Below are 25,985 nucleotides of genomic sequence, written 5' to 3' on the forward strand. Positions count from 1 at the left end.
ACCAACTAGCACCCCGCCGTCAAGCTGCTGCTTCATACCAGTTGCATCCCCATTACGTCCTGTCACGCCTCTTTACACACTACTGAGCACTGCTACTGATGACACACACCCTACCCTACTCTCCTGCCCTTCTTAAACCTTGCTGTCGCCGTGGAGCGCGCTAGCCGTCGAGAACTTGCGGCCAGTGTTGACGTCGACGGGGATGGCGTTGGGGTTGTTGAGCGCGCCACCGTCGTCCTCCTCGGAGATGATGGTGTTCTTGAACTGGCGGGCGGGGACCTTGCGCTCGAAGAGCAGGTCGAGTTCACGGTACGAGCGGCCCTTCATCTCGGGGAGACGGAAGTAGCACCAGATGGTCATGATGACGGCGGTGAACGCCCATAGGAGAGCGGCACGGCCCTTCCAGTTCCAGGCAGTCTTGTTGACCATGTACGTGTTGAGGATACCAGCGCAGACACCAGTGACGTTGTACGCGTTGCGGGCGAGGCCGACAGTCTTGGAGCGGAGGCGGGTAGCCGAGGTCTCGCCGACGATGCAGTAGGTCAAGGGCCCAATGGTGAAGTCGTAGGCAAAGACGAAAATCATGATGAGGATGGCCTGTCCCCAGCGAGCGCTGTTGTGGTGGTCGGCCGGCCACGAGATGCCGCCAATGATCCACATGATGCTGCTCATAAAGACCATGCCACCAATGAAGAAGGGACGACGGCCGCCAACAGTGAGGGTAACCCAGGAGAGAAGGGTGCCGACAAAGGCCATGAAGGTGATGCCGAGGTTGGCGTCGAACGACTTGTCCTCGCTGAGACCAGCCTGCTGAAGGAAGTAGACGGGCGAGCCACAGAAGACCATGCCGCACAAGTGCTGGCACATCCAGGTGAGGCACGAGATCTCGGTACGACGGAGGTCGGAGCCCCTGAAGCAGTCGGCAAACGTGCCACCAATCTCGGCCTCGACCTCCATCTGGTTGGTGCGGACCATCATGGCGACCGTCTTCGCAGGGTCGACCTTGTGGGTCTTGCTCGAGAGGCGGACAACAACGGCCTCGGCCTCCTCGAGGCGGCCCTTGCGGACGAGGAACCATGGCGACTCGGGCGCGACGAGGGCGACAATGAAGAGGGGAACGACCCAGACCCACTGGATGGCGAAGGGAACCTTGTAGCCCCACTTGCCCTCGAGCGTAATGGCTCCTGGGTGAAGTGTCAGTACCGGTAGAAAAAGAAAAGAAACAAAAAGAAAAGAAAATCCGGGAAACTCACGCTTAAGGATGCCAGCTGCCAAGATTTGTCCGATAATCCAGCAGAGGTTGACGTACGTCGTGAGGTAGCCGCGGAGGGGGATGGGGGTGACGTCGGAAGCGTACGAGACGGCCGAGGAGGAGAAGGCGCCCCAGGGGAGACCGCAGAGCAGCTCACCGACGAAGAGCATCTGGACATTGACGGCGAAGAAGTTGATGAAGATGAAGCCAGTGAGCGAGACGAGAGCAACCTGGATGGTGCGCTTGTAGCCCCAGCGGTCCTGAGCCCACGAGGCGATGAAGATACCGACGAAACAACCGATGGAGGGCGCCTGGCCAACAGCAGTCTGCCATGCGGCAGACAGCTGCCACTGCTGCGATGGGTCGGACGTGTCGCCAGTGTCGTAACCAAAGTGGCGACGGAACGACTCGAGACCGATAATGTTGTTGAGCACGGCCGTGTCGTAACCCTCCATGACTGCGGAGTGGTCAGCGGCATTCGGCGGGTGGGTGGGGGAGCGGTAGCACGCGGGTGGGTGGGCAGGAACGGAGTCTCTTGGCAGCTAGCCAAATAGCGCCACACACCATGTGACCTTGGCGCGGCGCCGTTACCGTGCGGCAGTGGCAATTTGTGACTGCCCGCAGGCTGACCTGACCGGCCATTTCGCAGTCCGCACGCTTTGCGGCAATGCTAAAGCCACTACTACTATTACTCACCGATGAGGAGGGAGATGGCGAACGACCAGAAGACGGCGGTGGGGTAGGTCTTGACTGTGAGGCTGGTCAGCATGTGCCTCCTGCGAGAGTATTCGCCGCGCGCAAAAACTCACGACCCTCGACGAGGCCCATACGGAGCTCGTTCTCCTCAGCCTCCATGGCATCGCTACGGATCTGGGCGGCCTCGGAAGACGCGGGCTGGTCGAGGTGCATCACGTCTCCCTTCTCGGCGTACTTCTCATCGTCAGAGGCGGCCATGGTGATGGCGGGTGTGTGAGGGAGTGGTAGTCGGGAGAGGGGGTAGTGTTCGTGTGGTCGGGCTCTGGGTCGCTCGGTCGGTCACTCGCGCAGTAGCTGTCGAGGTAGCAGTCACGAGGGGACGATGGGGGCCAAACAGCCTGGCGACACCAGGTTTAAGTACTTGTTGTCCACCGCGCCGTTCCCGAGGTGATGGCCGCGAGTCCTCGGCTCATACCCCCTGTTGAACCGGAGCCTCCACACCGGGAGGATTTCGGCGGGGGACCGATTGGGGTACACGGCCCCGGGAGATCGTCAGCACGGCAGGTCGCGAGCAGAGAGGGTTGGCCGTCTTCGTGGGTGCGCGCTGCGCGTTGCCCTCGCTTGGCCCTGCTCGCCCCTTGAGTTCTCTTTGCTGTCCCGCTCGCTCCGTGGGGTTGATGGGGGACCGGGTCACGCGGGCCCACCGTGTTTTGCGTTGTCGGGCTTGCGGGCCAAATTGGGAGTGTCGGTTCGCTTCACCGAACCTAAAGGTCTGGCCTAGGGTGGCACACGCTGCGCGGAGAGTGTCCCTGAGCCAGGCCCCACTCATTTCGGCACCCTCCTTGTCTGTCGGTCCATCGTCGGTGGAGGCTCGGGGCTCGCCCGGGCGGGTCGCCGTTGATTGGGGCTCGACCCGGGTTTGTTCGCGCAACAAGAGCCAACAGCGAGTGCACAAACGGGAGGTCAAGGGCTGGCGGGAGTGTGCACGAGCTGTCCAAGAGCCGCGAACACGAGGGTAGCCCGCAGGCTGATGCCGCATCACGCGGCGCGCCGTGGAGCTTCACAGACCGGCGGGCTAGTTTCAAGTCATCCTTGTTTTTCCGCTTAGAGAATCCGCCATAATTGGCTTCCCTCACGTAGTGCGCTTGATGAGAGACGACTGGGCGCGCGCGCCTTGCGACAGACCGCACCGGCCGAACCCACTGTCACATGCCGACGCCGTCTGCGTCGTGCATGCGCCGTGCCTAGGTGCTCAGAGACCGACCTCGGTGGCCAAATTAGGCCCACCTCTCGCCTACCTCGGCGCGGTCCTCCACATCTCGGTGTGTTTCCGATGGGGGCGGGTTATTTTCTATTCGTTCGGTGGGTCGGCGCCGTAACGTAGAGGCGCTTTGTGGGCTCAGAGTGGAGGTGGGGCCATGTCGTTTGTGGGGCAACGATGATGCAAGGCGTCATTCGAGGTATGCAGGGTGCCTGCAGAGGCACTGCATTGGCATGTTGTTGATTGTTGTTCGTCCTCTTGGTCGTCTGGTAACTTTGGCGAGGATGGCTGACAGCGGCATTGGAACATGTGACGTCGGGTGCTTTGGGAAAGGCTCACATCTGCCGACACGCGATCAACGGCACCTGCCGACGGAATCGTACCCAGGGTTTGAATCGAGTGGCAACACGAATGTGTGCATGAGGGGCCTCGGTTTCGTCTGCTTGAAGCCCCGCGTCCGCGGGATCTGCGTCTCTTCCAGTTCTCGTCGCACTACAGTAGTCAATGCAACAGTACCGAGGAAGCAGTTCGCTTGCTCAAGGAACCCCCGTTGATCGACGTGACGGCAGCGTCGTTGTCGGCAGTTTCGTCGGTTACTCGCAGCTCTCGTCTCACTCGTTGGTATCGCTGGATCGTTTCGCTTAATCCGGTAGTGGACGGCAGAAACCAATTCTGTCGTTGTAGTGCACCCGTGTCTGCCAGCGTCAGCTGGTGGTTGACCGCAGCCATCCCGAGGAAGTGGCCGTCACCACCCCCTCTGTACCCGCATCCCAAATCTTGCCCACTTGTGCGCGTGGTCGCAGGGCACACGGGCAAGTGGAGTAAACAACCTGAGATCTGCACTGAGCGTACGTGGCCAGGTCCTGTGGCTTTGGTTCGCTTCCGCAGACCAGCAGGCAGAGGTATGGCACCCGTGCCATTGCTGGCCCGCGGCACGGTCAGACTTCGGCGCCACCCCGTGACGCCTGTTCCAGACGCCCGCAGACGCCAAACGCCTGGGGTTGTTCCTCAGCCAGCAGGGACGGCGCTCAGCTGATGGATTCCGACACATTCGGCGCATCTCCGGAGTGGAGGCCAAGAGATATGGACCACGCCACGCCATATCTCCCCAAATGTCTAGGTTGCGGTATTATCTGATCACAAAGTGGAGGCCAAGGGCGGGGCCAAGAGTGGTGTCTTGTGGAAACGCCTGGGGTAGCGGTCTTGGCGTGCTCACAGCTGGGTCGTTCGGACCGGACACAGTGTGGAGGTCCAGACGCCGGCGCCGACCTTGGAGGAACGACATTTGGAGGCCAACGTGGTGGGAGATGTGGGGGACGGTGCCCCTTGTGTCGTGACTCGTCATTCCCCAGATCGCGCGCAATCCAAGTTGGTGCTCCGACTCTCGCAGCACTGGGGAAGGGTCGTCGCGGCGGCCACCGTCCATCAACTCATCGCTGTGAGTAGACCCCGTGTCCCCCATCACGAGGGCCGACCCAGCCAATGCTCTCCCTCTCACACCTCGTCGGCACGCGAAACCCGGGAGGATGACCTCTGCTCACCAACTCAATGTGTGGTGGCTTGTCATGAGTGAGTTCTCCGAGGTTGGAGCGGGGTCGTGCCGGACGCCTTGGCGTTGTCATCAAGCCACTTCGGTTTCGGTCGGGCCAGAACGGTGCCGCAGGGCAACGAAGCAACGGGCTCGGTGCCCACGGCTCGGCGGTCGGCGTTTGCTGTGGAAACTTGACGGCCGGCGAAAGAGTCATAATGGACACGCGATCGTTGTCGTGGACGGCGGGAGCCAGAGCGGTGTCTAGCAGGCTCTGCTGTGGGCCTCGCTACCGGCCAGAAGGCCGGAGGCCACATCGGTGGACGTTGACTCGTTGGAATGGACGCTGGTAGGTCTTGGTACGAAGAATGACCCCAGCCATCTCAAAACGCTTCGACAACGATCTTAGCGCTACCCAATTCCTGGGCGAGTTGGAGGCAGTCGTTACCTCACCTTGGCATCGTCGTGACTTGTTGCGGGCTTCGATTGCGACGTTGATCAAACTTCGAGCTGTCGGGAGCGATGGAGTGGTGCCGACGTCTTGCCACTTCGTTCTGGAGCACGTCCTTTCGTGGCCGATGCTAGCAGGAGTTGCGACCCGCTGGTGGACGGGTGTGACCCGTCCGTGATGGAAATGTGCCTCACTCAACCTGCTTGCTCATCAAACGGAGCATTCCGCGCGCGTTGAGTACTTGGGAGCTGCCGCTCCGGAGTTAAGTTATGGTTAGCGTGGGTCGGCCATCCAAGTGTATCGGTTCGGGTCGGTTTAGAGGCGTGCACGGACCCGGCGAGCCTTGGGATGCCACCGGGTTGCCGAGATGTCGCAAGCCTGCCGGGTCCGAGATGAGCTGGTGAGGATCACAACAGCGGATCCGCTGTCGTAAGTTGGTCGTTGCTGCGCAGCAGGCTCGGGTGTGCGCTGAATCCACTGTACCAACTCTCGTGAAGGCTGTCGCTCGCACGACAGGCCTCGCGGTTGTTCCGTCTTGAGTGCGATCAGAACCTTGAGTGTGATCAGAGTGATGAGTTGCCTGAGGAATTATCTCGGGGCTTGAGTGAAGATCAGCCTCGCACGCCCTCCGTTCAGATTCTTCAAGGTCTCCATTCCGATGTAGTTGCCCGAGAAATCCTCTCGAGGTTTTGTGAAGATCAGGCTCACAGGCTCCCGTTCGGATTCTTCAAGATCTTCATTTCACTTCACTTAGAGGCTCGCGCCCTGGCCAAAGGCCTTCTTGGTGAACTCGACGCCGAGCGTCGCCGCCTCCTCCTTCTCCTTCTTCTCGCGCTCGTTCTGGTCGTCGCCGCGGATCGTGAAGCCATGCACGGTGCCGGCGTAGCGCTTGACGAGCACCTTGGTTCCGCCGAGGTTCTTGGTGAGGACGGCCTCGAAGCCGTCGAGCTGGGCAGCGGGGAGGATCTCGTCCCTGTCGCCCCAGAAGATGGCGACGGGCGTCTTGGTCACGGCGGCGATGTCGTCCTCCGTGAGGAACGACGGGTGGTTGCCCACCACGGCGTCGACGAGCGGCGAGGCACCGCCGCCGAGGAGCACGGCGTAACGCGCACCCCAGCAGAAGCCGACGGCTGCGACCTTGCCGCTGTGTGTGTGTTAGGCGCGGTCGTTTCCTTCCCTTTCAACACCCACCTCTCGGCCTTGATGCCCTTGACAAACGTCTCGATGAGCGGCTGCACAACCTGCTGGGAGTGCTTGCCGAGCCAGGGGCCGAGGATCTCCATAGTCTTGGCGCCCTGCTCCTCCTTGCCCTTGTCGGTGCGCTTGTCGAGGACGCCGTTGTTGGGCACGATGGTGTTGAGGTGCGAGAGCGGGACAGCGTCGCCCTGGAACACGTCGGGGATGACGACGCGCCAGCTGCCGAGGCGCGCCCACTCGTCGGCGAGCAGCTGCGCGTTGGGGTACACGCCAAAGATGTCGGGGATGAAGACGATCGTGTCCTTGCCCGTGCCGGTCACGTACGTGTTGAGGCCGTGCAGCTGCTTGAAGGCGCCCTCGGGGGTGCCGGCGTGGATGTGGCCCGAGGCGCAGCACGACTTGACAGAGGTTTGCTCAGACATTGTGGGTGGTTGTGAGGTAGGTCGAGGTGATGTGGATGGTGAGAACGAGAGCGTTCCTTGGCGCGGCTAAGACGCGTGTTATATAGCCCGAGCATCAGCATCACCATGACGTCGTGACTAAAATAATGCCGGCGATGGGTACTGTATTTGGGGGCGGGCGGGCAGGGCCAGCAGCGCATGTAGCCGACACCGTCCACTGATGGGATTGCTCATCGCTATGCATATCTTACAACAACGTCCACCCGTCCACTCGCGCCGTTATCAAGCATGCTTGCTAGCTCGCCCCCTTTCGCACGCTAGATCTCGGCGGGTTTGCTCGTCTGGTCAGGCGTCATCCTCAGCCCGGCGGCAGCGATGCCCTGGTCGAGCAGGTCCTGGTGGTAAATGGCCGCGACGTCGGGGTGGGCGCGGAGGCGGCCCTTGAGCGCGTTCCAGCCATACAGGTCAAAGTATGGGTTCTTGGGGTCGCGCGGGCGGGGGCGGGCCTTGTCTTTGAGCTCTGCGGGCAGGTCGATGATGGGGAACTGGGCGTCGAGCGACGGGTTGTAGAAGAAGGGCACGGAGATGCGCTCGTTTGGCGCGAGCGGCGAGATGACGCGGTGCGGCGTCGCGCGCAGGTATCCCTGCGTGCAGAGCTCGAGCAGCTCGCCAATGTTGACGATGAAGCTGTGCGGCACGGGCGGCGCGTCGATCCACTCGCCGTCGGTGCGCTGCACTTGCAGCCCGCCGACACCAGGCTCGACCCACAGCAGCGTGAGCACGCCGGCGTCGTTGTGCGCGCCGACGCCCTGGCTCGGGCGCTCAGTGCCGGGGTAGCGCACAATCTTCATGAGCGTGAACGGGTCGCCGAAATGGTCGTCAAAGTAGTCGCCGCCGGCGCCGAGCGCGATCGCCCAGTTGCGCAGCAGCTTGCGGCTGACCTCGTACAGCTTGGCCTGCCATTCTTCCGCGGTTGTGCGCAGCTCGGGCAGCTTGTCGTCCGGCCACAGGTTGGGTCCCACGAGGCGCTTGTACACTGGTGCCGAGGGGTCGGTGACAGCCTCCGACTCGGGGCAGATGTCGATCTGCTCGCGCCAGTCGACCTTGCCGTATGTTTGTTCGTCCCCGAGGCGCGTGTACCCCCGGAACTGGGGCGACTTGTGGTTGCGGATCGCGAGCTTGTCCTCCTCTGGCAGGGCGAAGAACTCGCGCGAGACGCGCAGCATGCGCTCTTCGAGCTCGGGCGACACGCCCGTGCCGGTCAGGTAGAAGAAGCCGATCTCGTGGGTGACGCGCGTGAGCTCGTCGCGGAAGCGCTGGGCGGCTTCCTCGCCCTGGTCCAGCAGGGAGAGGTCGAGGATGGGGAGGGTGGCGACGGGCGCGGCGGGGGGCTCGATGGTCATGGCAGAGGAGGAGTTGAGGGTGTGGTGTCAGTGGAAAAGTCAGTAACAACAACATTTGTACGACCACGTCGCGCTTGTCGATTTTATCGATGACGAGCTCGTGTAGGCACGTATGACGGAAACCGAAATCCAGCACCAAAGCCGCGCGACTGTGTCCCGAGAGTCCTGTGCTTCGGGGCAGAATTTGTATTGCAGCAGGCAAGAGTCAGCTCGCGGCGTCAGCGGCCACGCCAGGGTTGGTTGCGCGCCGGCGGCGATGGTGAGGTCGCACGCCATTGATCTTGGCGATGGATTTCGGCGGCGAGGGGGTGAGGGTGAGCGAGGCTTTCGACGCGTATGTATAGGAGGTAGACGGAGCTTGTGGGCGTGGATATGGTATCTGGGCATCTGATGATCTAATGAGCAGGCTGGGGGTGCAGAGATGGAGCTGTGCTGCATAGGCGGCGTGATGTGCGTGCGACATTGCCGGCCGGCCGAGGGAGCCAGCCTTGGCACGACACGGCAGGTGGGCTGTAGACGCCGGTGCGTCGCTCCAATGCTGCATATGCATGCATGCGCAGAGCAGCACCTAACCATGGCGGAGCAACTGGAGCAGCCGCGCCATGCCCCCAGACAGACTGAGCATGCTCCAGTTAATCAGCTCGCCAGAGACACGAGCACCAGTAGAGTCAGCACCACCCACAATTGCCGCGCCGCCATTGGCCGCCCTCTCCCGGCCCGGTCCGACCAGCCAAACCACCACGACCGTCTATGCATTCCCTATTCACTTTTACGACGTGCAGCGTTGCAAGCATGCAGCTCACGCCTGCCAGTTCAGAGCAAGAGCCCGCCAGCTCGCCGCTCGCTGCGCTCGCGACTAGCATACGCGCCGCTTAGTTTCCGCGGGCCTTGTCCTGCGAGATCTTGGTCGCGATGAATGGGAGCGAGAGGCCGACGGAGCCGTAGATGACGACCTTGATCGCGAGGGCCTTGTTGCCGCCGGGGATGGTCCTGGAAAGCATTAGTCTGAGCGGGCGAGCGGGAGAGGTCGCGAGGGGCGGGGCGGGGGGAGGTGACGAGGGAAGGGAAGGGAAGGACAGAGAGGGAGGAGGTGCGGCCCACACACTCACTTGTCGACCTTGTTCTCGACGTGCAGCGAGCGCACCTGCATCTGGCGGGCCGAGCGGGCGGCGCGGACGGTAGAGCGGAGGACGAGGGACATGGCGTGGGTGGGTGTGGGTTGGGGTGGTGGGTGAGTGGTGTGGTGGTGTGGTGTGGTGTGGTGTGGTGGTGGTGGTGTAAGCGGTGTCTTCAGTGGTGGGAGCCGTGGGTGGGTGGGTGAGATTTGCACCCCCCTCCTTCCCCTCCTCTCTGCCCACTCTGCGCCGCGACCTCTCGGACTCTTCGCAGCCCTCGTCGCGACAACGCCCGACGTCGTGGCGGTGAGTCACCTGGCGTCGTCGTGGCTTGGGCGGCCAGGTGGGGGGCGGTGGCGAGTGTCCGCCTGGCAAGTAAGGGGGTCAGTGCAGGTCAGTAGCTGCTGTCAGTCGTCTTTGTGTGTGCGTTTGTCCGTGTGCACTGGGTGAGGTGGGACATGCCGATGGGCTCGACGCGCATGTTGGTGGTGAGTGGGCGATGGGAGATGAGTTGCGGCCAAAGTCGCGAGCGAGTTCGGGCCAATCCGCCAGCCAATCCCGCAGACCCGTTCCTCGGTGCCTTGGATGAGATAGAGTTCGTTTACGCGTCACTACGACGCATGCAAAACTGGCAATTGCTACATCTTCATGGTACAGATATCGCTACTGCGTGCGTGGCGGTCGAACAGATAGATGTATGGGATGGTGGGGTGGGGCGAGGTCGGGTGGGGGCGCGAGCGCGCGCGGCGCTGGCAACTCGCCCCCGGCGCCGCTCGCTCGCGCGAGTCAGCGACACCCTAGTGCTCCAATGGCACGCGCGTGGCGAGCTCGGCCCGCGCCTTCTTGTGCCAGTTGGGGTCGGCGTCGCGGCGGGCCAGCTCCTTGAGCCACTGCTGGTACTTTGTGTCGGTGCCGTAGATTGCGTCAAAGAGGCCGACGGGGCCAAAGTTCTCCGTGTAGGCGTCTGGGCGAGGGTCAGCGCTGCGCTAGAGAACGAGGGCCACAGCACACAACTCACAGTGGTGCCAGTCGTGGCCGAGCGCGTCGTACAGGCCGGGAATGTTGTAGTCGGAGCTGTGGGGGTGAGCGTTGGCCTGGTGGCGAGGAGGCGCCCGACTTACTGCGTGGCGAGCGTACCGCACGACAACGAGTTGAAGAACATGACCAGCATGCCCCAGTGCGTGTTCATGATCAGGAAGCCGAGGATGATGGGCAGCAGGTTGGACTGGGAGAGTTAGCGCCATTGTGATGTGCCACTCTAATGGAATAGCCCAGCACCGGTTGGCTGCCGTGGAGGTAGCCGTTTGCCACCGGCCACCGGCTCGGCGCCCACCAGATCCTGTCCCACCAGATCCTGTCCCACCAGATCCTGTCCCACCAACCCGCTACTCACGAAAAGGTGCTCGGTCATTGTCGCGTACGTCGAGGCCAGCGCGACCGGCGCCGTGAAGGTGTGGTGGAGCTTGTGGATGGACGCGTACAGGCGCTTGTTGTGGCACAGTCGGTGGACGTAGAAGAAGCCCGCTTCCTCGCAGAAGAGCGCGAAGATGTAGATGCCGACGGTGGCCCACGCACCCGGCAGGTCCTCGTACCGCGTGGTCATGCTCTTGTACTTTGAGACCACGAGCGTGAGGGGCACGTTGACAAACACAAAGTTGCGCACGTTGATGGGCAGGATCTGCTTGTAGTCGGCCCAGGTGATGCGCTTGTCGGGCTGGATCTTGTACCGCTTGAACAGGTTGTGCAGGGGCTCCCACAGGTCGACGGCCATGAACACAAACCCGAGGCCAAAGTAGACGGCTGTCGTGATGCCCAGCGTCCAGTACACGTTGATCTCCCACTCGGTGTAGTTTGCATTGAGCCAGGTGTAAAACTGCTTGGCGTAAACCGACTTGTTGAAGAGGATCGTGCCTACGATGAAGGCAATCGTCGGGATGAGGTTGAGCGACGGCTGGTGGTTGATGCGCGTCGCAGAGGACACGGCCCACTTGTGCTCCTCTGCGTGTGGTGTCAGCTAAGTGTGCGATGTGTGTCTTGCCGCCGCCAGCGCCGCCGCTGTCGCCGGTCGCTCGACACGCCGACTCACTGCCGGTGTATGGCTCGGGATCGGCAGCCGCGCCGTTGCCGTTGCTGCCCTTTGCATGGCCGTTGCCGTTCGCTACTGATGTCTGTGTTGTTGTCGCCATCGTGGCTGTCGTGTCGTATCGTAGAAAGAAGAAGGAAACAAGAATGCGCCGAGATGTAGTGTCCCAGACTTTGCGTGCTTGTCGTTGCTGGCGCCTTCTTATTCAGTTGAGTGGTCAGTCACACAAAATGGGACAGTGGACAGTTGCCGGGTTGTCGTCGACCCTTTGCTTGCCTAGCTAGTAGCTCTAGTCCCGGTTATCTTGATCAGTTCCACATCGTACCGTGCCACAGCCACCACCCCCATGCACCCACCCCACGCATTCACCCACGCCCGACGACCCGCCTTGTCGCAGCATCAGCGCGCATGCCCGAGTAACGATACCTTGCGCGGTCACTGTCCGCGTGTCCATATGTCCGCGTAGAAACAATGATCGATGCACAAACAAGTAAAATATGGAGTGCGGGACGGGCTCGGATCACCGGCATGACGTATGCAACGCGCGCGTCCTTTAGTATGCGGCTACTGGTTGTCCGGTTGTGTTGATGTCAACAATCGCCAGCACCTTGCTGCAGCCAGGACATGCATCGGCTGCCATCGCATCGGCTGCCTACAGCGACCTGCTCTCTCGCTCACCTTTCCTGCGGCCACTCGGCGCATCGTCGGCGAGTAGTTCGGCGCAGCCCTGAGAGACCTCCGCACAGCGGCTCCGGCCTCCACCACGACCAACACCGCCCCACATTCGGACGCCGTCAGGCCCCACTCCACTGCGAACCGACTCGACTTGGCAACCAGTGTCGTCGCCAGCACGACTCTTGGCATCTATCTCCCACTCACTTGCCCACTCACACACACCCGCAATGACCTCCGTCCCGTTCACCGACGCCTGCTGGAAGGCCCTGCACGCGGCGCACAAGCTCGCCGGCACGCCGCAGGAGGACGGCGCCATCCTCGCTGCCAACACTACGGGCGGGACCGACTGGTGGCGCACGACTGAGCGCGACTCGAGCGACGGCCCCACGCTGGGCTTTGAGCGCGAGATTGGAGAGGGGTTCGAGATTAGCGTCGAGCTGTTCGTCGAGCCGCGCGTGCAGGTGAGTGCGCGAGTCGCCGAGCGAGCCGCAGGCGAGCGAGGCGGGCGACGAGACATGGCGCTGACTCTTCGCAGTAGTAAGTACCGTGCTGCGTTGTTTGGCAACAGCCTGGCCTGCATCCACGCCCCCAGCCGAGGCCCACCGGCCCACAGCTCTGACACGGCCGCAGCGACCAAGCCGCCATCTTCCTCTGGATCTCGCCGACGCAGTGGATCAAGGCGGGCATCGAGTACGACAACGGCGCGCTGTGGAACGGCGCGGTGGTGTGCAACCCTTACTCTGACTGGTGCGTCGCCCCTTCCTTCCCTCCCTCTCCCCCTCCCCGCTCACCCCCACGCCCAGGTCCATCTCCAAGCGCCGCCTGTACGACTCGCCGCGCTTCACGATCGTGTGCCTGCCGAACGAGCTCAAGGTGTTCCACGGCGACGACATGATCCGCGAGGTCAAGTGGTTTGGCCCGACGTCGTCCAACGACGCCAAGGGCTCCGAGGGCGGCCCGACCAAGGCTTTCGTCGGCGTCATGGCCTGCTCGCCCAAAGAGGGCGGGGCCGCCGTGAGCTTCAAGGACTTTACCGTCAAGGAGGGCTTCACGCCGCGCGAGGCCGAGGTGACGAAGAGTATCGAGGGCGAGGTGTAGTGCGCTGCGCCGAGCGGACGAAGAATGCAGAGGACGTAGTGCTGTCCAGACAACGTGTGGTCGTGGCCGCCGCGCGCCGCGCACTCCCACGCCAAAAGCCTACTTACATACCTACTCACGACGCCACAAGTCCGAGCTCAGCCTCGCGCGTCCGAGCGCCCCGCTGACAGCGCGCGCTGTGGCGCACGCGCACCGAGCGGGCCCCACGCTGCCAGGCTGCATGTGACGACACTGGTGGCCGGTGGGCGCGTGGTGGGAAGCTGCGCGCGGCACGCAGCACACACTCATTGTCTGGTCTGGATCGATCGGTCGAGCGAAGCACGCACCGCACTAGCTCCTTTGTCTCTTCTTCTTCCTCCTATCACCAACCCACCACTCACCACAACCACCACAATGTCCATGATCCTCCGCTCCACCTCGCGCGCCGTCACGCGCCCCCACCTCGCCAAGGGCGTCCGCTTTGCCCACGTCGAGAACACGGTGGACAAGTGAGTGGCGCGGGGGGCGGCGGCGACGACACAGGCTCGCGTTCACCAGGCGAGCACACGCCGCCGCCGCACAGCCTCGCTCCGCTCGGCAGTGCTGACAGCCAGCACCATCCCCGGCGGCATCTCGCGTACTTCCTTCCGCATCAAGTTCATCATCTACTCCCTCACGGGCGGCATCATCGTCCCCGTGGCCGGCTGGCTCATCCCCATCAAGAAGGCCGAGAACGGCGGGTCGATCTGATCCAGGGGATGGGAGCCTGAGGCGGGGGTAGGACGGGCGAGAGTAGAACCAAAGAAAGAGAATGCAGTAGTCGAGTGTGTGTGTGTGCTGTGTGCTGTGTGTGGGGGGGACACGTGGTGGCGCGGTGCGAGCCGCTCTCTCGGCAAGGCCGGCTACTCGACGTCGACATAGGCGACTTGGCGCCATGACCAGTAGGTAGGTACACGCCACGGGGTGGACATGATGCGACGGCGCCACGTGCCCGAGCTGGCGCCCGAACGAGTGCGCCAGGGTGACTCTGACCGCGCGTCTCGGCGCCAGCCCGAGGTCGGCTCTGACCAGGTCGTCGGGTCACTGGTGACAGGCAGCTGGCCCATTGTGGGATTCACGCAACGGGCGCGACCCGTAGAGCACGATACTGCGCACCTCCTAGAGGAGAGAGAGCTTGGAAGTCCCGTCGGCCGTCCCGTCCCAGCGGTCGTGCCACACACACCACCGTACACTCTGTCGCCCGGCCTCCAGTGCGAGCGACGAGCGCACAAACGCCGCCCTCCAAGCCGCCGACGCTCGCGCCAAGAGACGGCTTCGGCCGCGCCTGTCGTTCTCGGAGGCTGAAAGAGTACCTCCGAGGTGGGCAGGTACACGCTGATCGCTCGGTAGACGGCGCAGTGAACGCGTCGAGCAGTGGGCACAGTGGGGTGGCTGGAAGTGTGCGGGGCTCACTGTGGCGCTGGGGGTGAGCACGACAGCCGTGGCACCGATGACGCAACGCCACTGCCACAACAAAGCATTCACGACAAAGCAGCGTAGGACGCGCTGCTCTACCAATCCGCCCAGGCATGTTCGTGCTGCGCGCTCACTTCGTTGTCAAATGCATGGCATGCTGCGTGCTTCGGCGTACCCCGTGGCTTGGGACACGGCGGCAGCGGGCCACAACTACTTGGCGCGGACGCTCTGCCAAGTGCTCCTCGTCCCAACAAAGTCGCGCCGCCGGGTCCTGCAGCAGCCCTGAAGTCCCTGAAGTCCTTGGTGAGTCCCAAGCTGGCTGCCAAGTCGGCAGCGGTTGCGTGCCGAAGGCCACGCTGGCATCGGCAATGTTCACGGGGCGGAAAAGGAACAGTCTTCACCATCCGTAGTGGGTCTCGCGAGCGCCGTGTTGATGTGATCCACAATAGGTGCGACGGATGGGGCTGGGATTGGCTCTACAGTCCGCCGTGATCTGCCGATGGACGCGTTGTGGAAGGCTTGGCACCAGCCCGACACTGTCATCAACCACGCTGTCATCACGCACGAGCCGCTTTCCACTGTTGCCATCTGCTAGTGGTGTGATGGTTCCGAGTAGAACCTGTATGTAGTAAGGTTTCATGACTCGTCGAGAGGATAACAGGAGGCGATGGTGAAAGGTGGGATGATGGAGGTTGGTTGGAGAGGCAACAACAACAAGGACATAAAGGAGGTGTGGCAGGTTGGTGATACCTCTCCATCCTCTCGCTCACAGCCATGGCAACCAAAACCCTGGGGTACAGCGACGCCCCCCCGCGTCAAAACGACGTCGCGACCAAGGCCGACGCAAGCGTCGACCTGCACAAGGAGATCAAAGCCACCTGGAAGGGCCGAATCTGGGACACGTTCGACCTGCCGCGCGACGAGCGCCGGCTGCTCTTCAAGGTCGACGCGCTGCTCCTCACCTTTGCGGCGCTGGGGTACTTTCTCAAGAACCTGGACCAAACCAATATAAATAACGCATTTCTGTAATTTTGGCGGATGTCAAGTCACGAGCGCCAGGCTGACACCACAGCTCGGGCATGAAGGAGGAGCTCGGGATGCTCGGCAACCAGCTCGTGACGGCCAACTCGATCTGGACGGCGGGCTACATCGTCGGCCAGATCCCCTCCAACCTCCTCCTCACGCGCGTCTCACCGCGCTATGTCATCCCCGCGCTCGAGTTCCTCTGGGGCATCATGACGCTCGCGTCGTACTCGGTGAAAAACTACCAGGCGCTGTACGCCATTCGGTTCTTTGTTGGGTTGTTTGAGTCGGGGTTCTACCCTGGTATCCACTATCTCATTGGTGGTGAGTCTGACATGGGGTCGACCTCACCTCAGGCGGAAATTAGCCGCAGTGGAAGTACATAGCAGGGGCAGCTGCTCCTCCTTCCGTCACCATGCCCAGGTGGAGGGGGCGCAACCGCCACTTGTGGCATGCCACTGCCACATCCGGTCCTGCGCCCCATCCTTTCAAGCGCGTGTACCACACCCAATCCTGCGCCCCGAGTCAGACACCTCTGCTGACACACTGCAGGCTGGTACACCCCGCGCGAGATCGGCAAGCGCGCCGTCATCTTCTGGGTCGCCGGCGCCATAGGGCAAATGTTCAGCGGTTTCCTGCAAGCCGCGGCGTACACCAACCTGAACGGGGTGCACGGGCTCGCTGGGTGGCGATGGCTCTTCATCATCGACGCGATCATCACCCTGCCGATCGCGCTCTTCGGGTTCTTCTTCCTGCCTGGTCTGCCGCTGCAGGACAAGAAGGAGTGGTGGCTCACTGAGGAGGAGCACCAGCTCGCCATTGACCGGCTGAAGCGCGTTGGCCGGAAGGGGCGGACGCCGTGGACTTGGGACCGCGTAAAGGGCCTCTTCACCACCTGGCATATCTACGTGCTCCCTTTCGTCTACATCTTCTGGAACAATGGAACCCCGCAACCGACAATGGGCTACTACCTCAAGAGCTTCAACGCCAAGAACCCGCCGGTACCAGGCCGCCACTACACCGTCCAGCAGATCAACAATCTCCCGCTACCTGGAACCGCGTTCTTCATCGTCGCGTCACTGATCCTCGCCTGGCTCTCCGACGGGCTTTTCCGCGGACGCCGCTGGCCGATCATCTACATTGGCATCATCATCACCCTGCCTATTTCAGCGACGCTTCGTGTGCTGCCACTGTACGACAACATCAAGGCGCACTTTGGGCTGTACTGGATTTCCAACGTCGGCCAAGGCGCTGGGCCGCTCATTCTCGCGTGGATCAACGAGATCAACTCGCACGACTCGGAGAAACGCGCCCTGCTCGTGGCGCTCGCCAACGACCTCACGCATGTGGTTCAGGCTGTCGGCCCAAACTTTTACTGGAAGACGACGGATTTCCCGGCGGCGCGTAAGGGCTGGCTCGCGTCCATCATCTACCAGTGCTTGTTGGCCGTGTGGACGACGCTCGTGCTGTTCCTGCTGCACCGTGACAAGAAGAAGGCAGCGCTCAACAAGGCCACCGAGCAACAGCCGAGCGACGTCGAGGCCGCCTCGGTTGATGGCGATGACAAGGATGTCAAGGCCCTCGAGGCCCCCAAGTAGTTGGAGGTGGATGCGCAATCTAGGGTTGGATGATAAGCAGTAGCATGAATCTCATCTTGAATCAGCTTTGGCATGGTGTATGGACTACGTCTCAGTGCAGCAGGCCAAGGCGAAGGCGAAACCCGTCCACACGGCGCCACTTCGGCACGGCCCGAGAGAGCGGCACCGACGGCCACCGAGATGCCGGCGGCAGAATGTTGTTGGCTTACTCAGGCCCCCACTCGCTCGCCCGCCCGCGCGCGCTGAAATCGCCGCGTCCTGCCACCGGAGATAATGTCGTGCTGCAGCATTGCTGTGCACTGCAGGCAGGGCGGGGAACGGCTCCGCAGTCGTGTCCCGGCGCGGGGCTGCTCCGTGCTCCGTGTTGCAGTGTTACGCTGGCCGCGCGGCCTGGTAGTGCCAAGACCATGTCTTTGACTTCGGTCCCGATATCGGTTTGGTGGATTCTCCACTGCCAGGGCGGTGCGGAGCTGAGCTGAGAGCTACACACACCCCACCGCCGTCCCCGTCAACACTTGCCCGTGTCATTCTCAATCTTTGTGCCCTCTCGTTGATCTTGTCGTCGCCATCACTTGCGCTGCTCAGAGCTGACAGCCGCTCGACACCATGAGCTCCATCGTCGCCCGTGAGTCCTCCGTCCACTCTCCATGCCCGCCGGCCATCACTCACACACCACACTGCAGCGTGCACAAACTACACGTGCAACCATGTCGTCGGGTCGCCAAACCTCGCGTCCGGCGAGATCGAGTACACGGCCTACGGATACTGGCTGAACAATGCCAGCGTTTATGCGTGAGTCGCGCGCGCCACTGGGAACCTACGCTGACCGCTGCAGCTTTCTTGCGCTGTTCTGCCTGTCGTGGGGTGCGTCGCGCGGCGCTTGACACCGCTGACCTAGCCCAGTCATACACGTGCTCCAGACGACATACTACCGCAAGATATGGACCTTCTTCACGCTCGGCATGGGGTGTGGGCGTGAGTTGGGCGTGCTGAGGCGTAGCTGACATTCCAGTTGAGGCTGTCGGCGTGAGTCGAGGCGACGTGAGGGAGGGCCAATACTAACCGCCGAAGTGGGGTGGCCGCCTGTGGTCCATTAAGACGACCTACTGGCAGCCTGCGGTCGGAGGGTTCTGGGATGAGACGGGGTCCGGCTTCATCATGCAGTGGGTCGCCATACCGCTTATCAGTGCTGATCGGCAGGATCGTGTGCCTCATCATCGCACCGACTTTCTTCTCGGCAGCAAACTACATCTTCCTCGGCAAGTGAGTAGCCATCTAGCCACACCCACGGGCCATGTCTCATCCCCGCGCAGCTTGGTGCGCGAAACAGGCGGTCGGTACACTTCCATCACGTCGAGCTCCATCTCGTGGATCTTCACCTTTGCCGACTTTATCTGCCTCGTAATCCAGGGCATTGGCGGAGGCATCACCGGCACGTCGGACGACTGGGAGACGTTCAACCACGGCATCAAGATCATGGCCATTGGCGTCGTTGTGCAGCGTGAGTGTCCCATGCGGGCATCGCTGATCCCCACCAGTCGCTGTCACGGCCATCTTTATCGTCCTGTTCGCCGAGTTCGCGTGGCGGTACAAGAACAACAGGCCAGCAACGCGCCAGCGCGACCTCCTCTTCTGGGCCAAGTGGCTGCGCTGCTGGGGCCGCCGCCGCGAGCCCGCGGCCGTTACCAACTGGGAGGAGGAGAAGGAGGATGAAGCGCAGCGTGCCGAGCCTAGCCGCCGCCTCATGTGGATCTCGCAGGCCGTGCTGGCGTTTGCCACGATCCTCATCATCATCCGGTCCGTGTACCGTGCCATCGAGCTCCTCAGCCTCAACCATGAGAACAAGTCAAGCTCCATTTACTATGACCAGCCCGCGTTCATCGCGCTCGACGCGGCTATGATGGTGAGTCTGGTGGCGCCTGTCAGCGCTGACTGTAGTGTATCCTCGTGTTCACTTACAATGTTGTTCACCCTGGCCTTGTCAACGGGCGGCCCCTGTTCTGAGGCCGGGCGTTTGAGCCACGTAGACTTCTCTCGACTCGGACATAGACTGCTGTAGACTCAAGACTGGGACGGACGTTCTGTAGACTCAAAACTCGGCGTAGGCCTCTGTAGACGCAAGACCACGCTGGTAAATCTAGACCTATCGATGTCAGTTCGGCGGCTCTTAGGCTCGTACAGCCTGCCCAGTCGCCTCAAGAAGCAGGCGAGATTGCTCATATGTACATCTACATCCCCTCCATTACCTACAACCCACGCCTCCTCACTGCAAGAACGCAGCATACTCCTGCTCCCAGTCACGCAGCGGCCCGAGGTCCTCGGCGACCTTCTCCTCGATCGCGAGCGGCGCCCAGGTTGGGCGGGCATGCATGCGCTCTCTGTACGCCTTAAGGTTGGGGAACTTGTTGGCGATGAGCTGGTGGATGAACGGCTCCCACGTCGTCGTGATGGTGAAGACAAAGTCGATGACGGACGGCGAGTCGCGGAAGGCGAGGTAGTCGTGGTCTGCGAGCTCGGCCTCGAGCACGCCGAGGTTGGCGACGAGGCGGCGGAGCGCGAGCTTGCGGATGCCGCGCACCTCGGCTGCGTCGGACGCCAGGGGCACGGGGAGCGCGCCGCCCTTCGCCACGGCGGCCTGCAGGGGCCCGTCCTCGACCTCGCGGATGACCTGGAGCCAGTCGCGCATGACGGGCAGGTGCGAGTTGATGACGAAAGTGTACGTCTCGAGGAACTTGTTACGCCCCGGCGTGCCGACGGCAGGGAGGAGGCCGGCGTCGGGGTGCGATTCGCCGAGGTAGAAGGCGATCGCGCCGCTCTCGCTCAGCGGCTCGTGCTCGTCGCCGATGAGCAGGATCGGCACGCGGCCCTTGGGGTTGAGCGCGCGGAACGACGGGTCGCGCTGCTCCTCGACCCCGCGCGCGAGGTTGACCAGCCTGTACTCGTAGGCGACGCCGAGCTCGGCGAGGATCCAGCGGATCGACGCCGATGCGCAGTTGTGCCAGCCGTAGAGGATGTACTTTGTCATGATGGTGTGAGTGGGGGTGAGTTGGGTGTGGATGACGGAGACGCCGTTAAGTAGTGCTCTAGAGTCCGGGTTGGGTGCCGCCGACAGGGGCAGCGGTGCCAAGGGACATGATAAGCCGTGGCGGAGCATGTCCGACACACAAATGTCGTGCTTGAGATCTCGACGGGATCGCGTCCCGCTCGAGGCCCAGGTGACTGTGCTTCTGGACAACTGGGCCAGCCCGGGTATAGTTGTACACGCGGAGGGGTATCCCGCTGACTGACTCGACGCGTCGGAGTGTCTCGAGTCGTGGCGTGTGTCTTGGTCACAAACAAACAAAAGGCGGCCCATGGGCCGTGTTGGCGGACGGACTCGCCGAGCGACAGCCGAATCACGCCTTGATCTGCACACACACCGCCCATCGACATCTACTCTACTACATAAGCCATTCAGTCTCGTCATGTTTGATCTTCGCGTTTATCACCAGTGCACCCTCCACCTGCGGCTTGCCGATGCTTGCCTCGTCCTGCAGCAGCCGGCACCTGCCGAGTCCCACCCAGTACCCGCCATGCGGAGTCCCCGCAGCACGTGGTGTCCGTTTGTTGACGCCAGCCAAATTGGACATTCCAGACTGTTAATATCCCATTGAGAGCTAACATCGCCCATCTCACCCCCATCGCTTCGAGTCTCGGCGCGGCGTCGAAGATTGGGGAAAGGACACTCAAGGACTTACTGAGCAAAGTTTTAACCAGCAGCAGCGAGAAGCAAGCTCGCCGCCGCCCCCCATGTCCAACCCCTCCACTCTCCAGCCGGTGGCCACCCTCCCCACAATGACGACGACGCCGCCCGTCGACCCGCCATACATCTCGTCCTGCACGCCGCAGCCCGTGCGCGTGGAGCACACCCACGCCGACGGGAGCAAGGAGCACAAGGTGCTCGTGCTCGGCACGGGCGGGACGATCGCGAGCGAGCCCACAAGCGAGGGGTACAAGCCCATCTCGGAGCTGTGGGCGCGCAACGTCTTCTTCAAGCGGATCCGCCAGCATCCGCAGCTGTCGGACGCGCCCCCGGCCAGCTTCAACTCGGAGGTGGTCAGCACGCCGGTTGGCAAGAACCTCCGGTACCCCCCGCTCCGGACGCCGCCGCTCGACGAGCACGACAACACGGTCGTGTACGAGATTCTCGACCTCGAGAACCACATGGACAGCAGCGAGATGCAGCCGAGTGGTGGGTTGAACGAACGGAGGGGGCTGACGCCAAGACTGGAACAAGATTGCCGAGCTCATCCACGAGAACTGGGACGCGTACGAGGGCTTTGTGGTCCTCTCGGGCACCGACACGCTCGCGTACACTTCGTCCATCTTGACCTTCTTGTTCGCCGGAGCGGGAAAGCCAATCGTCGTGACGGGTGCCCAGATCCCGCTGCGTGAGCCGCGCAGTGACGGGTGGTACAACCTCCTTGAGAGCTTGCTGGTAGCTGGTACGCTGCCGTTCGCGGGCGTCAGCGTCGTGTTCTACCACCAGGCGTTGCAGGGGTGCAGGTGGGTGCTCCATGCGTCAGGCCTACCCACTGACATCTTCCAGGGCAACAAAGTCGTCCCCCAACCTCCTCAAGGCGTTCGAGACGCCATCAGTGCCTGCCTGGATCAACCTCAACGTCAAGGTGACCGCCCTGCCCGACCTGCAGCGGCGCGACGACACGCCGCCGCCACCGCTCGTGACGCTCGAGTCGTTCCCCACTGTGCTCAGCTGCGCCATCTACCCCGGCATCACGGGCTCGGTGCTGGCAGCGCAGATCCACTCGATGCCGACGTGCAAGGCGGTGATTGTGAGCGCGTTTGGGAGCGGTAATCTCCCCATCAAGGAGGAGACGGGCGTGCTCCAGGCGCTCGAGGCGGCCGTCAAGCGCGAGATTCTGGTGGTCGTGATCTCGACTTGTAGGTGTGCGGGATAGGACACAGTGCTGACACCCCAGGCCACGTACCCAACATCTACCCCCTCTACGCGCTCGGCGTGCGCCTGCTCTCCGTCGGCGTGCTCCCAGGCTTCGACATGACGCACGAGGCGGCGTTCGCAAAGTCGATCTGGCTCGTGTCGCGCAAGGACTTGAACTTCAAGCAGCGGCAAGAGCTGTTCCAGACGCCGATCGCGGGCGAGATGACCATCTGAGCAGTCTGAGCAGGGGACACTTCTTGGCCGCCGTGCCGCCTAATACACTGTACAGACCATGTATCCATCACATACACACAGACAAGCGAGGGGACCTCGCATGCAATGGTGCAAGCACATGGCGTCACGTCACGGCCGGCGGTACGGCACGGGGGACATTTCCGCTTCGGCGCCCTGGCTGAAGCTCCTGAACTGTGCAGCGCGCACGCGCACCCACACCACTCGCCCGCACCTCCTCGAATCACAGTCGCTTGGCGCGCGCCGCCTCGCCCATTCCGTGCGGCATGTTGTCCAGCGGCGTGCTCTTCCGTCCTCATCACCAGCGGCGGGGTGACGAGCGATGGGGTGCCGAGGCACACGGTGCATTCTTGCGTGTTGGTTGTACACTTTGCTGTTCAACTTATTCAAGACGAGAGCAGGCTGATCTCACCGTTGCTCTCCCCACCATCGGCCATACCATCCTCGACGGCAATTCCACTCCTCGCGGGTGCCCAGCTCCGTCCTCGAGGTACTGACTTGACCGGTGTCGGCTGCCTATGGTCACGAGACCACCCACTGCCCCACCACATCGTCTTCGGCGTCAGCGCCCCCTCGCTGACCCCGCGAGGTCGCCGAGGTTCGCGGAGGTCGCAGCTCGCTGTGCGCCCCACCGTAGCCTGGTCACTCTGCCACCACGACCCACCAAAATTCACCTGCCACCCACCCACCCACCAACCCCCACCCCGTCGATCGTCCCCTCGCTCCCTCACACTTGTCCCACCCCCTGCCCATGTGTCCAAGCCATCCCATCCTCAGGGCTAGCCAGGGAGTGGTGCGAGCACGCGGCCGGAACCTGTCACGACCTCGTCGTCGACGGCGCTGCTCTGCGCCGACGGACAGCAGCGCAGCGTTCCGCTCGCTCTGTCTGCTCAAAAAATAACCATCTAGGCGCGGTTTGTGCAGAGGTAGGCGCGCGTATGGGTGCTCGTTGAGGGCATTCGGGTTCAGGAATAACCCGACTGGTCGGCGACCTCGCTTGGCAAAAGTCCGACCTGCCAAGACTTTTCAGCGATCGTCTGCCTGCCTGCCAGCATGGGTGCTGCTGCTGCTGGCCGCAAAAGCCACACTTGGCGTTGTGCGGCAAGGCTGGCAACTCGGGTTCGCGGCAGGACAAGGCTTGGTTATGCCTGATGTGCAGCGCGCAGGTCAGCTGGGCACCCAGGCAGGCAGGTCTCGGCCCGCGGCGTCAGCCATATGTTGTTGGGTGGGTCGGTGGGTGGGGGCAGGGCGGGCCGGAATTGGCCGGTTGGGTTTGTCGACTCCGCGTCCCGCCGTTGCTGCTCTTGCTCTTACAGGCACTCTACCAGCGCTCGCAGCCTCCTTCAGGCTTCAGGGAACGATGCGCGCGGAGCTTGTCCATGTGCTCTCTCTGCATGCGGGGAAACCAACAAGTGGAGAAGGTGGGGTTTGGCTGGGCGAGCAAAGGCCAGCCTGTCGTGCGAGTCCGGCCCACCCCTCATCCCTAGGCACTCCGCCCTGCGACCTAAGCGAGTTTGTCAGAAGAGCCACAGTCAGTAGTCAGTAGCAACAGCTGTCGTCGGCAGGTTCGCTGGCATAGCCGAAAGAACGCAGCCTGCCTGGTTTGAGTGGGCGCCGTGGGGCGAGTTGAGGGCGGGCCGTCCTGTCCTGTCGGGCAAAAGAGCAACCTCGCGACCCCTTGTTGCATCGTCTGTCTCTCTTCATCTCTCTCCCTACTCACACCACCACAACCATGTTCGGCAGCAAGGAGAAGCACAGCAGCGAAAAGGAGTACTCGTACGCGCAGGACGTGGAGATCGCGCCCGCCGTCAACCGCGAGGGCGACGACCTGGTCTACGATGCCGTGTTCGGCGAGATCTCAGACAACGGCCCCAACTACCGAGGTGTGAGTGGGCGGTGTCCTCGAAAGGGGACACCGCGACGCGGGCTGGCCTCTCCAGCCAGCCCTTTCGCGAACCAGCGCTCATCATTAGGTCGGCTCCGTAGGCTCGTGGGTCCTCATCACCAAGGCCAACATCGGGCTGGGTATCCTCGGCATTCCGTCAGTGTTCATGACGGTCGGCCTTGTCCCCGGCATCCTCATCATCCTGGGCCTGCAGTCGGTCATTGCGTGTGAGTGGGCGTTGCGTTTGGAGGGGTTGGGGTTCGAGCCGGGCTCGAGCATGCTCGGTGTCTTGGGCGCTGGGCGGATCGCCGTCGCGGCAATTTTTCGGCCAGCCCCGAGGGAGGGCGTTTGAACCCCGAGCAGAGCAGAGCAACCGGCGTGGCATGTGGCATGGCATCCATCAACTGACCTCGTCGGCAGACTGCGGCGCCCAGATCGGCCCCTTCAAGTCGCGCCACCCCGAGGTGTACGGCATCGCGGACGCGGCGTACATCCTCGGCGGACGCGTGTGGAAGGAGATCTTTTTTGTTGTCTTCTGGATCAACATGGTCATGGTCTTCTCGACGTGTATCGTGTCCATCTCGACGGCGATCAACGCCATCAGCGTGCACGCGGCGTGCACGGCCATCTGGATGGTCGTCGCGTACGTGTTTGGCATGATGCTCGGCTCGATCCGCACCCTGGGCAAGATTACGTGGATCGGCTGGGCGGGCCTCGTGTCGCTCGTCGCCTCGGTGCTCATCGTCACTATCGCTGTCGGCGTGCAGGACCGCCCGGCCGCCGCGCCGCCCACTGGCCCTTGGGACAAGGACATCAAGATCTTTGCGCACGCCTCCTTCCAGCAGGTCATGGGCGCCATCTCGACCGTGCTCTTCTCGTACGGCGCCGTGCCCTGCAACTTTAGCATCATCTCCGAGATGCGCGACCACCGCGTCTATGTCAAGTCCATGTCGTACTCGATCTTCTTCCTCACCGCCGCCTACCTCATCATCGGCTGCGTCGTGTACCACTTCTGCGGCCAGTACGTGTCGTCGCCTGCCCTCGGCTCGGCGGGTCCCCTCCTCAAGAAGGTCTCGTACGGCATCGCGCTGCCCGCGCTCATCGCCTCGCTTACCCTCTTCGCTCACATCCCCGCCAAGCACATCTTTGTGCGTATCCTTAGCGGCTCGCCCCACCTCACCTCCAACACCCCCACCCACTGGATCACCTGGGAGCTCTGCATCTTCGCCGGCAGCACCCTCGGCTACATCCTCGCCTCGGCCGTCCCCACGTTCGGCGCCATCATCGGCCTCATCGGCTCGGTCGTTGTCCCTCTCACCGCCATCTGCCCGTACCCTGTCATGTGGTGGCACGACAACTTCCGCTTCAAGGCTAGCCACGAGCGCACTGCCAAGCTCTGGATCGCCCTCGTCCTCAACTTCTTCATCCTCCTCATTGGTCTCTTCATCTGGGTTGCCGGCACCTGGGCCGCCGTCAAGGACATCATCGCCGCCAGCGCCACTACCGGCCCTTGGACCTGCAAGGACAACTCGGGCAGTGTCAAGGAGGACTAGGCGTGATGCTGCGGGCGGGGTTGCTTGGATGGCTGGGCTGGTTTCGTCGGGTTTGGCGTCACAGCACTGTGTATAGTAGTAGTGAAGCATATGGTATAGCATTGCGACAGTGTGTGAAGTGAGCAGGGCGAGTAGGCAGTT

At 62.6% G+C, this 25,985-nt stretch overlaps 11 protein-coding genes across 12 annotated transcripts; 6 read left to right on the forward strand and 5 right to left on the reverse strand.

Moving 5' to 3' along the window:
• Positions 1-25: 25 nt before the first annotated feature.
• Positions 26-5,484, reverse strand: MPH3_2 (Alpha-glucosides permease MPH3). 2 transcript variants are annotated; one of them, XM_062773026.1, is made up of 5 exons: positions 4,751-5,484; positions 2,062-4,702; positions 1,949-2,002; positions 1,254-1,709; positions 26-1,184 (listed from the first exon to the last, which is right to left on the reverse strand). In XM_062773026.1, the coding sequence occupies exons 2-5, from the start codon at positions 2,204-2,206 to the stop codon at positions 133-135; spliced, it is 1,707 nt and encodes a 568-aa protein (XP_062629010.1). In that variant the 5' UTR covers positions 2,207-4,702; positions 4,751-5,484; the 3' UTR covers positions 26-132. The 2 variants fall into 2 exon arrangements, with proteins under 2 accessions (XP_062629010.1, XP_062629011.1); XM_062773027.1 differs by having other exon boundaries at positions 2,062-5,484.
• A 335-nt stretch (positions 5,485-5,819) lies between these two features.
• Positions 5,820-6,845, reverse strand: AIM2. Its single transcript, XM_062773028.1, has 2 exons — positions 6,380-6,845; positions 5,820-6,332 (listed from the first exon to the last, which is right to left on the reverse strand). The coding sequence occupies exons 1-2, from the start codon at positions 6,805-6,807 to the stop codon at positions 5,939-5,941; spliced, it is 822 nt and encodes a 273-aa protein (XP_062629012.1). The 5' UTR covers positions 6,808-6,845; the 3' UTR covers positions 5,820-5,938.
• Positions 6,846-9,061: 2,216 nt separating this feature from the next.
• Positions 9,062-9,390, reverse strand: LOC62_04G006459 (uncharacterized protein; the record flags this gene model as incomplete). The annotated part of the gene is made up of 2 exons (XM_062773029.1): positions 9,062-9,194; positions 9,299-9,390. The coding sequence occupies 2 exons, from the start codon at positions 9,388-9,390 to the stop codon at positions 9,062-9,064; spliced, it is 225 nt and encodes a 74-aa protein (XP_062629013.1).
• Positions 9,391-9,925: 535 nt separating this feature from the next.
• FAXDC2_0 (Fatty acid hydroxylase domain-containing protein 2) lies at positions 9,926-11,647 on the reverse strand. The gene is made up of 5 exons (XM_062773030.1): positions 11,391-11,647; positions 10,698-11,302; positions 10,426-10,529; positions 10,323-10,378; positions 9,926-10,268 (listed from the first exon to the last, which is right to left on the reverse strand). Exons 1-5 carry the CDS (start codon positions 11,488-11,490, stop codon positions 10,102-10,104), a joined length of 1,032 nt encoding a protein of 343 aa, XP_062629014.1. The 5' UTR covers positions 11,491-11,647; the 3' UTR covers positions 9,926-10,101.
• Positions 11,648-12,008: 361 nt separating this feature from the next.
• REE1 (Regulation of enolase protein 1) lies at positions 12,009-13,213 on the forward strand. The gene is made up of 4 exons (XM_062773031.1): positions 12,009-12,523; positions 12,598-12,599; positions 12,693-12,809; positions 12,866-13,213. The coding sequence occupies exons 1-4, from the start codon at positions 12,290-12,292 to the stop codon at positions 13,158-13,160; spliced, it is 648 nt and encodes a 215-aa protein (XP_062629015.1). The 5' UTR covers positions 12,009-12,289; the 3' UTR covers positions 13,161-13,213.
• Positions 13,214-13,553: 340 nt separating this feature from the next.
• LOC62_04G006462 (uncharacterized protein) lies at positions 13,554-13,889 on the forward strand (the record flags this gene model as incomplete). The annotated part of the gene is made up of 2 exons (XM_062773032.1): positions 13,554-13,648; positions 13,754-13,889. The coding sequence occupies 2 exons, from the start codon at positions 13,554-13,556 to the stop codon at positions 13,887-13,889; spliced, it is 231 nt and encodes a 76-aa protein (XP_062629016.1).
• Positions 13,890-15,368: 1,479 nt separating this feature from the next.
• Positions 15,369-17,215, forward strand: liz1_7 (Pantothenate transporter liz1; the record flags this gene model as incomplete). Its single annotated transcript, XM_062773033.1, has 3 exons — positions 15,369-15,619; positions 15,667-15,941; positions 16,170-17,215. The coding sequence occupies 3 exons, from the start codon at positions 15,369-15,371 to the stop codon at positions 17,213-17,215; spliced, it is 1,572 nt and encodes a 523-aa protein (XP_062629017.1).
• A 439-nt stretch (positions 17,216-17,654) lies between these two features.
• RSB1_1 (Sphingoid long-chain base transporter RSB1) lies at positions 17,655-19,460 on the forward strand. Its single transcript, XM_062773034.1, has 10 exons — positions 17,655-17,840; positions 17,899-18,007; positions 18,051-18,079; positions 18,119-18,190; positions 18,228-18,241; positions 18,287-18,378; positions 18,416-18,478; positions 18,529-18,716; positions 18,754-19,118; positions 19,154-19,460. Exons 1-10 carry the CDS (start codon positions 17,822-17,824, stop codon positions 19,217-19,219), a joined length of 1,017 nt encoding a protein of 338 aa, XP_062629018.1. The 5' UTR covers positions 17,655-17,821; the 3' UTR covers positions 19,220-19,460.
• An 18-nt stretch (positions 19,461-19,478) lies between these two features.
• Positions 19,479-20,240, reverse strand: GSTZ1 (Glutathione S-transferase Z1; the record flags this gene model as incomplete). Its single annotated transcript, XM_062773035.1, has 1 exon — positions 19,479-20,240. One exon carries the CDS (start codon positions 20,238-20,240, stop codon positions 19,479-19,481), a length of 762 nt encoding a protein of 253 aa, XP_062629019.1.
• A 646-nt stretch (positions 20,241-20,886) lies between these two features.
• On the forward strand, positions 20,887-22,483 carry ansA (L-asparaginase 1). The gene is made up of 4 exons (XM_062773036.1): positions 20,887-21,446; positions 21,481-21,760; positions 21,804-22,156; positions 22,195-22,483. The coding sequence occupies exons 1-4, from the start codon at positions 21,005-21,007 to the stop codon at positions 22,386-22,388; spliced, it is 1,269 nt and encodes a 422-aa protein (XP_062629020.1). The 5' UTR covers positions 20,887-21,004; the 3' UTR covers positions 22,389-22,483.
• A 1,180-nt stretch (positions 22,484-23,663) lies between these two features.
• Positions 23,664-25,844, forward strand: mtr_19 (N amino acid transport system protein; the record flags this gene model as incomplete). The annotated part of the gene is made up of 3 exons (XM_062773037.1): positions 23,664-24,291; positions 24,380-24,518; positions 24,712-25,844. Exons 1-3 carry the CDS (start codon positions 24,139-24,141, stop codon positions 25,842-25,844), a joined length of 1,425 nt encoding a protein of 474 aa, XP_062629021.1. The 5' UTR covers positions 23,664-24,138.
• Positions 25,845-25,985: the final 141 nt, after the last annotated feature.

Source organism: Vanrija pseudolonga, chromosome 4, assembly GCF_020906515.1.
Source record: "Vanrija pseudolonga chromosome 4, complete sequence".
NCBI lineage: Eukaryota > Fungi > Basidiomycota > Tremellomycetes > Trichosporonales > Trichosporonaceae > Vanrija > Vanrija pseudolonga.